The 11706-nt window shown below is 42.0% G+C and overlaps 1 protein-coding gene across 1 annotated transcript; it reads left to right on the forward strand.

Annotated features, from left to right (window-relative positions):
* The first annotated feature begins 1285 nt into the window (after positions 1-1285).
* Positions 1286-4757, forward strand: LOC132997000 (uncharacterized). The gene is made up of 2 exons (XM_061067371.1): positions 1286-4462; positions 4695-4757. Exons 1-2 carry the CDS (start codon positions 1286-1288, stop codon positions 4755-4757), a joined length of 3240 nt encoding a protein of 1079 aa, XP_060923354.1.
* Positions 4758-11706: the final 6949 nt, after the last annotated feature.

Here is an 11706-nt window from a genome sequence, read left to right on the forward strand (position 1 = left end):
TGTATGTACGTGGCAGCAAGAGGAGACTCCAGTCGAGTTGGAAACCGCCTGTAAGATCTGTCAGGTTGAAAAAGACAAGCTCCAATCAGATATAACGTTGCTTAAGTTAAAGGTAAATGAGCTCTTGATCAAGAATAACATCTATACAGAACAAGAGAAAGAGTTACATGAAATGAATTGTCAGAGAAATCCGATGCAGTTAATGAAACTGGATTTTGAGCAAACAAGGATGCAGGCATCTGTCACTGCAATCAAGATGAATTATTTAGCGATGACCGAAATCTCAAAGCATTTGTCCGAGCTGGAAACCGCCCTTACGCACCAGCAGAATGAGACTCCGGTATGGTTTGAAACTGTCTGCAGGATCTGTCAGGATGAAAAAGACAAGCTCCAATCAGAAATAGCGTTAATTCAGTTGGAGTTAAATGAGCTCTTGGCTGAGGATAATGTCTATACACAACAAAAGAAAGAGTTACATAAAATGCATTGCAAGACAAATGAGATGCAGTTAATGAAACTGGAAGATGTGAAAACAACACTGCAGGAATTTGTTAGTGCAATCACGGAGAAAGATTTAGCCATGGGTATAATCTCAAAGCGTTTGTCAGAGTTGGAAACTTTCTGTACATGGCAGCAACAGGAGACTCCACTCGAGCTGGAAACCAATTGTAAGCAGCAACAGGAGACTCCAGCCAAGTTTGAATCTGTCGATAAGCAACAGCAACAGGAGAATCCAACCGAGCTGGAAACCCCCTGTAAGATCTGTCAGGTTGAAAAAGACAAGCTCCAATCAGATATAACGTTGCTTAAGTTGAAGGTAAATGACATCTTGGCCAAGGATAACATCTATACAGAACAAGAGAAAGAGTTACATGAAATACATTGCCAGAGAAATGAGATGCAGTTAATTAAACTAGATTTTGAGCAAACAAGGATGCAGGCATCTATCAGTGCAAGCAATACGGATTTTTTAGCCATTGCTCAAATTTCAAAGCATTTGTCCGAATTGGAAACCACCTTTACGCAGCAGCAGAAGGAGAATCCAGCTGAGTGGAAAACCGCCTGCAGGGTTTGTCAGGACGAAAAACACAAGGTCCAATCAGCGATAACATTGCTTCAGTTGGAGTTAAACAAGCTCTCGGCTGAGGAGAACGTCTACACAGAACAAGAGAAAGAGTTACATGAAATTAATTGCCAGAGAAATAGGAGGCAGTTAATGAAACTGGTACACGAGAAACAAAGCCTGCAGAATCGTGTTAGAACAATCAAGTACAAAGATTTAGCCATGACTAAAATCTCCAAGCCTTTGTCAGAGATTATGCCACAGGAACAGGAGACTCCATCTGAGGAGGAAACTGTTTGTACGCAACAGCAACAGGAGACTCCACCCGAGTTGGAAACCGCTTGTACACAGCAGCAACAGGAGACTCCACCCGGGTTGGAAGATACTTGTACGCAGCAGGAACAGGAGACTCCACCTGAGTTGGAAGATACTTGTACGCAGCAGCAACAGGAGACTCCACCCGAGTTGGAAGATACTTGTACGCAGCAGCAACAGGAGACTCCTCCCAAGTTGGAAACCGTTATTACGCAGCAGCATCATGAGACTCCAGCCCAGTTAGAAATAATCTGTTCGCAGCAGACTCCAGTGGAGTTGGAAACTGTCTGTATGGAACAGCAACAGGAGACTCCAGTGGAGTTGGAAACGGTCTGTATGGAGCAGCAACAGGAGACTCCAATGGAGTTGGAATCGGTCTGTATGGAGCAGCCACAGGAGACTCCAGTTGAGTTGGAAACCGCTTCTACTCAGCACCAACAGGAGACTCCAGTGGAGTTAGACACCTTCTGTTCACAGCAGCAACAGGAGAATCCCCCTGAGTGGGAAACCATTAGTACGCAGCAGCAAGAGGAGGCTCAAGCCCGGTTGGAAACCATCTGTTCGCAGCAGCAACAGGAGAGTGTTGATGAGTTGGACACTGCTTGTATGCAACAACAACAGGAGACTCCCCCTGAGTGGGAAACGATTAGTATGCAGCAACAACAGGAGACTCCAGCCCAGTTGGAAAATGTCTGTATGCAACAGCAACAGGAGACTCCAGTCGAGTTAGAATCCGTTTGTATGAATCAGCAACAGGAGACCCCAGCCAAGTTTGAAACCACTGTTACGCAGCAGCAGCAACAAGAGACTCCACCTCAATTAGAAAGCACTGGTACGCAGCAACAACAGGCGAGACTCGATGAGTTGGATACTGCTTGGTTGCAGCGACAACCGGAGTCTCCAGTGGAGTTGGAAACCATTAGTATGCAGCAGCAACAAGCGACTCCAGCCCAGTTGGAAAATGTCTGTATGCAACAGGAACAAGAGACTCCAGTCGAATTAGAAATCATTGGTATGGAACACCAACAGGAGACTCCAGCCGAGTTGAAAACCACTGGTAAGCAGCAGCAACAGGAGACTCCAGCTAATTTGGAAACCATCAGTACGCTGCAGCAACAGGAGACTCCAGCTGATCTGGAAACCACTGGTACGCAGCAGCAACAGGAAACTCCAGCTGATCTGAAAACCACTGGTACGCAGCAGCAACAGGAGACTCCACTTGAGTTAGAAACCACTTCTATACAGCAACAACAGCAGACTCCAGTTGAGTTGGAAACCGTCTGTACGCAGCAGCAACAGGAGACTCCAGCTTATCTGGAAACCACTGGTACGCAGGGGCAACAGGAGACTCCACTTGAGTTAAAAACCACTTCTATACAGCAACAACAGCAGACTCCACTGGAGACGGAAACCGCCTGTATGCAGCAGCAACAGGAGACACCAGCCGACTTGGAAACTATTCTTACGCAGCAGCAACAGGAGACTTCAGTCGAGTTGGAAACCGTCAGTATGCAGCATCAACAGGAGACTTCAGTCGAGTTGGAAACCGTCAGTATGCAGCAGCAACAGGAGACTCCAGTCGAGTTGGAAACCGTCAGTTTGCAGCAGCAACAGGAGACTTCAGTCGAGTTTGAAACCGTCAGTATGCAGCAGCAACAGGAGACTCCAGTCGAGTTGGAAACCGTCAGTATGCAGCAGCAACAGGAGACTCCAGTCGAGTTGGAAATCGTCAGTTTGCAGCAGCAACAAGAGACTCCAGTCGAGTTGGAAACCGTCAGTTTGCAGCAGCAACCGGAGACTCCAGTCGAGTTGAAAACCACTGGTAAGCAGCAGCAACAGGAGACTCCAGCTGATTTGGAAACCATCAGTACGCTGCAGCAACAGGAGACTCCAGCTGATCTGGAAACCACTGGTACGCAGCAGCAACAGGAGACTCCACTTGAGTTAGAAACCACTTCTATACAGCAACAACAGCAGACTCCAGTTGAGTTGGAAACCGTCTGTACGCAGCAGCAACAGGAGACTCTAGCCCAGTTGGAAAATGTCTGTAAGCAACTGCAACAGGAGGTTCTAGCCGAGTTGGAAACCACTGGTAAACAGCAGCAACAGGAGACTCCAGCTGATTTGGAAACCATCAGTACGCAGCAGCAACAGGAGACTCCAGCTGATCTGGAAACCACTGGTATGCAGCAGCAACAGGAGACTCCACTTGAGTTAGAAACCACTTCTATACAGCAACAACAGCAGACTCCAGTTGAGTTGGAAACCGTCTGTACGCAGGGGCAACAGGAGACTCCACTAGAGTTAGAAACCACTTCTATACAGCAACAACAGCAGACTCCACTGGAGACGGAAACCGCCTGTACGCAGCAGCAACAGGAGACTCAAACCAAGCTGAAAACCGTCAGTACGCAGCAGCAACAGGAGACTTCAGTCGAGTTGGAAACCGTCAGTATGCAGCATCAACAGGAGACTTCAGTCGAGTTGGAAACCGTCAGTATGCAGCATCAACAGGAGACTTCAGTCGAGTTGGAAACCGTCAGTATGCAGCAGCAACAGGAGACTCCAGTCGAGTTTGAAACCGTCAGTTTGCAGCAGCAACCGGAGACTCCAGTCGAGTTGGAAACCATCAGTATGCAGCAGAAACCGGAAACCCCAGTCGAGTTGGAAACCGACAGTATGCAGCAGCAACAGGAGACTCCAGTCGAGTTGGAAACCGTCAGTTTGCAGCAGCAACTGGAGACTCCAGTCGAGTTGGAAACCGTCAGTTTGCAGCAGCAACCGGAGACTCCAGTCGAGTTGGAAACCGTCAGTATGCAGCAGCAACAGGAGACTCCAGTCGAGTTGGAAACCGTCAGTATGCAGCAGCAACAGGAGACTCCAGTCGAGTTGGAAACCGTCAGTTTGCAGCAGCAACAGGAGACTCCAGTCGAGTTGGAAACTGTCAGTATGCAGCAGCAACCGGAGACTCAGGCCGAGATGGCGACAGTCAGTACCCAGCAGCAACAGGAGAGTCCAGCCGAGTTGGAAACCTTCTGCAGGGTTTGTCTGGACGAAAAAGACAGGATCCAATCAGAGATTAAGGTGCTTCAGTTGAAGTTAAACAAGCTCTTGGCTGAGAATAACAACTATACAGACCAGGAGAAAGAGTTATATGAACAGCATTGCCGGAGGAATAAGATGCAGTTAATAAACCTAACACACAAGGAAAATTTGCTGCAGGCATACGTCAGTGCCAGCCAGGAGACGGATTTAGATATTTCTACATATTCAAACCTTTTTTCCGATTTGGAAAACACCTTCACGCAGACTCCAGACGAAGAACCTCAAGAACCTCCTGCGTCTGAATTCTGGGGTTTCCGTGTTGAATGGCTACTGAAAGTAGCTGCGCCTATAGCCATTACTGCAGGTGCCCTCATTGTTGTAACCACCATGATCACTAAAAGATGGAGATGATGCCCCGTCCCCCTCCCTTTTCCACCCATTTCTCCTCTCCTCTCCATTATTCTCCGATCTCCCACATCTCTTGGTTCTTCCAACAGTTTCTTCCAGTTAATGAGGGACTTATCTTCTCTCCACAGTCGCCAAAGTGTTCATTCATTGTAGGAATTGTTGGGATTCTCTATTATTTTTAACCTCTACTATGTAAAGTGTCTTGAGATAGTGTGTATTATAATTCGGCACTATTTGTCTTCATTCAGTCTATTCATTTTTCCACTCAGATATTATATACCCTCTTCAAAATAAATAATAATGAGAAAAAAATCTCTTTTCACTCTATATCTTTCTTCACTTGAATATATAATATCAGTAGCTGTATCTTCAACCAAAGACAAAAGACAAATCGATTCTTCTTGAGCGCAGAGGGAAAAGATGTAAAGTGGTGGTAGTGTGGGATTCTCACTGACTCATGGAATAGGTCCTGCACAGAGTCCCGGCACACCAATAAACTCACGATCAAGGGGAGCAGTGGTATTTAGAAGACAGTTTAACATCTCTTGTTGAATGGCTGAAACTAATTGATCAGTTCGATAATAACAAATACAAACGTCCCCCCTCTGGACTCTACCTGACTAGGTACATTCCAAATCCCCCCTTGTCCATATATGTAGTTGGGATCGTCCTCTACCTGTTTGCCAGTTGGTCCTTCCACATGGAGCCACCAGGAGCCTCCAGGAGCAACTGACCCATCAGCTGGTGACTACTTCTTAACATATTAACACATTTATTAGTTCTTCTCTGTGTGCTGTCATTGTTCACATGTGTTTTAAAGCTAAACTCGCTACAAACTGAACGTGTTTTAACACCTCATCTAAAAGGCTTTATCAAATATTTTGTCTTCAACAGACTAAAGTACTTCCTGTTGTCTTTAACTTGAAACTTCTTTATATGTGGAACAAAACAGTGTCAATTAAATTTTCATTTCTAGCAACACAACTTATGTTCAATAGAAACTGATGTGATCGATGTCAACACAGTGAGGAGATATAACACATCCTTGATTTACATTAGAGTTGTAAAAACCCAAACACAAGTTGACAATGACAAACGTTCTGGCACATCAAAAACTCAGAAGATATAATCAATGGGTTTTTATTTTAGGCAGCAGTTACAGAGAGGAGACCCCACTGAGCCACCAGGAGCCGGGCCAAAGGCAGGCAGGACGCAGGAGCCCGCCGAGCCATCATGATGTCACTACTGCATAAAATAGTTTTTTTTTAGTTTTTTTTTTAGATATTATGTGTGTTCCACGTGTTGCTGTAGCTTTTAAAATGTTAACATGTGTTGTTAAGAAAACCCATCTCATTTGTTTTCTACTGTCACTTGCCATAGATGGAGCTGCTGCCGCCTGGAGCCAGAGCCGCTACAGCTGGAGCTACCAGGAGCTGGAGCCCATGGACCCATCTTCTGGTGACTACCGCTTAAAATATCAACACATTTATTGGATCTTCTTTGTGTCTGATGTGTCGCTGCAGCTTTTTCATTGTTAACACTGAAAAAGGCTCTGGCACATTAAACACTCAGAAGATGTCATCATTGGGTTGCTATTTAAGGTGGTAGTTACAGAGAGGAGACCCTCAAACCTTTTTTCAATGTATGTGGTTTACCGATGATAATATTAAATAAATGTTTCAGTAAAACTTTAGCCAGTTTCTGTGTTTCCTTCGATAACCCCTTGCTCCTCTAATTTTTCAGATGACAAGATAACCCTTGAATTTTTTTGAAAATGAAAAAAAATCATAGGCTGGTTAGCTGTAGTAAGCTAAATGTACTATACGTATAGAACGTCCGTTGAAACAAAGCCATCATCCTCCTGTGGCGTGGAGGAAGAGCTACAGGTCTTGATAGCAGAAGGTTCTTGGTTCAAAGCCTGCTGACTTTAGCTTTAAGTTCTCTTGTGAAAATGCTCTATTCATATAGAACATCCGTTAAAACACAGTCATCATCCTGCTGTAGAGTGGAGGAAAGGCTACAGGTCTTGATAGCAGAAGGTTCTTGGTTCACAGCCCGTTGACTTTAGCTTGAAGTTCTCTTGTGAAAATGCTCTATACTTATAGAACATCCGTTAAAATACAGTCATCATCCTCCTGAAGTGTTGAGGGAAGGCTACAGGTCTTGATAGCAGAAGGTTCTTGGTTCAAAACCCTGTTGAGTTTAGCTTGAAGTTCTCTTGTGAAAATGCTCTATTCATATTGAACATCCGTTAAAGCACAGTCATCATCCTCCTGTAGTGTGGAGGAAAGCCTGCAGGTCTTGATAGCAGAAGGTTCTTGGTTCAAAACCCTGTTGAGTTTAGCTTTAAGTTCTCTTGTGAAAATGCTCTATTCATATAGAACATCCGTTAAAATACAGTCATCATCCTCCTGTAGTGTGGAGGAAAGGCTGCAGGTCTTGATAGCAGAAGGTTCTTGGTTCACAGCCTGTTGACTTTAGCTTTAAGTTCTCTTGTGAAAATGCTCTATTCATATAGAACATCCGTTAAAAAACAGTCATCATCCTCCTGTAGTGTGGAGGGAAGGCTACAGGTCTTGATAGCAGAAGGTTCTTGGTTCAAAGCCCGTTGAGTTTAGCTTTAAGTTCTCTTGTGAAAATGCTCTATTCATATAGAACATCCGTTAAAACACAGTCATCATCCTCCTGTAGTGTGGAGGAAAGGCTGCAGGTCTTGATAGCAGAAGGTTCTTGGTTCAAAACCCTGTTGAGTTTAGCTTTAAGTTCTCTTGTGAAAATGCTCTATTCATATAGAACATCCGTTAAGACACAGTCATCATCTTCCTGTAGTGTGGAGGGAAGGCTACAGGTCTTGATAGCAGAAGGTTCTTGGTTCAAAACCCTGTTGAGTTTAGCTTAAAGTTCTCTGGTGAAAATGCTCTATTCATATATAACATCTGTTAAAACACAGTCATCATCCTCCTGTAGTGTGGAGGAAAGGCTACAGGTCTTGATAGCAGAAGGTTCTTGGTTCACAGCCAGTTGACTTTAGCTTTAAGTTCTCTTGTGAAAATGCTCTATTCATATAGAACATCCGTTAAAACACAGTCATCATCCTCCTGTAGTGTGGAGGAAAGGCTGCAGGTCTTGATAGCAGAAGGTTCTTGGTTCAAAACCTGCTATGGTAAGCTTTAAGTTCTCTTGTGAAAATTGTATTCCTCATATACAACATCCGTAAAAGGTATTCCATTGTCCGTCTGTAGTGTGGAGGTAATGCTACAGGTCTTTGGACCAGAATGTTCCTTGATCAAATCTGACACTAGACAATTTTCCATTCTCACATACTCCATGCAATTTAAAAAAAATACTTAACTAAATTAAAAAAACACTTAGTTAAAATAGACTGTTTTATTGCACTCCGCACAATACTTATAATACTAAAATGTATATTCAACTAGCTATTCAAGTAGCTTAAAAGCATTCTCCCATTGAATAGCTGCCTTGTCCCATGCTCCGCATGGGAGAAGGCAGCTATTCTGGAGAACCCAGTTCCGGCCAGACACACATTGCTGGACTCACACAGTCTCCGTGCTTTGCACGGAGCCTGGTGAGGACCTGGGGTCTTTCATCATCTTTCATCATCCACCTGCTGGCCGACACCCTGCTTAAAACTAACCTCAGTGGGTTTTGAACCAAGAACATTCTGCTACTGAGACTTGTAACCTTTCCTCTACACTACAGAAGGAATATGGAATACTTTTAACAGACGTTCTACATGTATAGTGCCTTTTCACAAGAGAACTTAAAATGAACATAAGCAGGTTTTGAACCAAGAACATTCTGCTATCGAGACCTGTAACCTTTCCTCTACACTACAGAAGGACAATGGAACATGTTTAACGGACGTTCTATATGTAGAGTACATTTTCACAAGAGAACTTAAAACTAACCTCAGCAGGTTTTGAACTTAGGACATTCTGCTACTGAGACTTGTAACCTTTCCTCTACACTACAGAAGGACGATGGAATACTTTTAACAGACGTTCTACATGTATAGTGACTTTTCACAAGAGAACTTAAAGTTAACATCAGCGGGTTTTGAACCAAGAACATTCTGCTATCAAGACTTGCAGCATTTCCTCTACGTTGCAGGAGGATGATGGAATACTTTTAACGGACGTTCTTTATGTATAGTGTCAAGTGCCAAGATGTCAGGGCTGTGACCTCCTCTCTGGAGGCCATCTCATAATCGCTGGTGATCAGGTCTATAATTAACATGTGTAAAAACTAATGCAGTGTTTGTTGTTATACATATATATATATATATAATAGCAACTAACTTTAAATTGTTCCAATTTTCCCAAATCTTTGCATAAGGCACAAGTTGTATAGCAGGTTTTCACTTGTAGCCAAAAACAAATGGAAGTACCTACTATTCACCACTAGATGTCAGAGATGTTACTGAAAACCCCAGTGATTTCTATGTGGTGTCCTCAAGTCCTTGCTTATAATTGAATTGCCAATCAAAGCAGCAACAAAATTCACCAACATACGACAACGAACATTTTAGTTCAGCGATCATCATTCATTACAGTAAAACACACTTTAGACAACATCAGAACCACTCTTTTATTTTTAAAAAGAAATGTTTTAAGTCACTTGTACCCTTGCCTTAAAACACAATCACCTCCAATATTGTTTATTTTTCAATAGCTTCTTTTTTTTATAAATTAGAATGGTATATTATGCATGCAATACCTCATTAGCTGCTTAGGTTTTCATCATCCACAGAAAAAAACAAACACAAAAAAAGAAAAAATCCCTTAAAAGTCCAGAAAAGGGCGGGTTGGAGAAGCCAGAGCATGAAGCGATGTACAGTTTGCAGGTTGCATAGTACAGTACATGTAGTTCCTCATTTTAAAACAGCATGCCGTTTGTATTGCACATTACTGAAACTTTTTATACTGGACCTTGCTGTTGTTCCAAGTGTCCCGCATGGGTGTCGTCTCATTTCAGCACAAGTATACAGCAAATAGCATCTCTCAAAGACTTAAAGTTTATTTGTGTACATTTATTTGTTATAAAAATAATTATACCAGCAAATATTCATCCAATAATTATCTACTGGAATAAGTGTTTTTCTTCTTTTGTTTTTTTCTTCTTCACATTTTACCAAAAGAAAATCCTCCCTTCAAGTTTTGTATTTCGTGTTCACCTTGAGATTAGTCCGTGAAAAATACAATTGGTGGTGATTTTTTTGCCAGAGGTGAAAGGCATGTAAAAGAAGGCCAGGATGGAGAGCTTTTGTTTTTCTTTTGTGGTGTGTGTGGTGTTGTTTTAGTTCTGATCTACCTCCACGACTCTAAATGGGGCAAACGTCTGTCATCATTTCGCGTCGGGGCTTTCACAAAGAGAGGGCCGGTGGGATGCTGGTCTGGAAATCCCTTCTGATAGTCTCAAGCAGCCCAGCTCGACATTGGTTGGCTTGATTTCGAATGGAAAATGGCTCCCCGTTCAAACAACCAATGGGATTTTAATGTCAGGGGGCAGAATGAGACAGAAAAGCATGTCTGTAAACACTATGCACTTTAGTTTCCATCTTATACTAGATTCACGTAGGAACAGTTGCTTAAAACCCACCTTTTTTTGCGTACTTTTTTGTGCTCTGCGACTATTTCTTCACATCTATACAAAGTGTCCATCCAGAGAATGTGATGCCTAATTTTAAGTTTAAATCAATAAATCACGAGCTGTATTTGTATTTCATGTCTTAAGTTGTAGTCGGTGACGCGAGGAGGAGCCTTTTGAAACTTATTCTAATCAGGTCTTGAAAAGTAGGTCAAGACATCTTGAAACTGTGTCAGGCTATAAAACTATCAGGGACAGTCAAATATCCTTAAATCCTAAATATAGGACGGACTTTTTATCTATGCTCTAACATCCTGACAAACAACATCTGACACCAAATTGATTTTGGGGTGAAAAGTGCTACAGACTTCAACCTCATGAGTCATATTGTGAGATACTGTGAGTTTCCAATTATTTATAAGGGAAGATTTGACTTGTATGATTTTAAGGAGAAGGGATCACCATCAAAGCATCAGCTCTGAACTTACATTCTTCTTTTCTTCCAGTCTTAAAAAGAGAGAAATATAAGAAAATATAAATGTTTCAGAATTCACAAAGCTTTAAGTAAAGTTTGAGGAAATGGATCATCGATGCTAACTATTACTATTACGTTTTGTCAGAGGGGAAGACGCCAAAAGGTTCAGATTTTATAGCGAGTGTTTCCCACTATAGAAGTTCGATGTCTGAGAAAACATCAGGATGGCAAAAACAATGTTTATTTCACATTTGGTTCCTTTTAATATATTTATCTGGCAGTGCGTCCGACTTGAAAAGTCAGAATATAAAGGAAAAAACTTGACTTCATTTAAATTTATACTAGGATCTATTAAACTAATAAATTAATGGCCCAAAACCTTACAAATCTTATATAAGAAAATATTGTTTTAAATTATTTTACCTTTAAATTTTTAACATCTCAGTTTGTGTATTTTATTTTGAAAAATGTAATTTCATTCCTCACTTATTTAGCTTTTGGCATTGCACTGGTTCAACGTAGAAAATCAAACTGATCTAAGCATAAGATTCAGCGAATGTGTGTTGAAAAACGTCACAAAACACATTAAAAACACACTGTCTGGGAAATACATGAAATAAATAACACGTCCCGACAGCAGCCACAATTTCTCTTTATCTTGTTATCTTCCGACTACAAACTGTAAATCACTTTCTAATGGTTCTCTTATTTACTACACTAGATAACGACTTAATTATCTCGTAGTTTCAAGATAACAAATTTAATCTTTCAGTTAAATTTATTGTTATGTTTA

The sequence above is a fragment of the Limanda limanda genome, chromosome 23 (genome assembly GCF_963576545.1).
Source record: "Limanda limanda chromosome 23, fLimLim1.1, whole genome shotgun sequence".
NCBI classification, from domain to species: Eukaryota; Metazoa; Chordata; class Actinopteri; order Pleuronectiformes; family Pleuronectidae; genus Limanda; species Limanda limanda.

What these genes read in the sequence shown, in the direction of transcription:
- LOC132997000 (XM_061067371.1), top strand. Translation starts at nt 1,286, where the DNA reads ATGACTAAAATCTCCAAGCCTTTGTCAGAGATTATGCCACAGGAACAG. An exon ending in GGATCCAATCAGAGATTAAG is followed by an intron (nt 4,463 to 4,694) that starts GTGCTTCAGTTG and finishes CGCAGACTCCAG; the next exon opens with ACGAAGAACCTCAAGAACCT.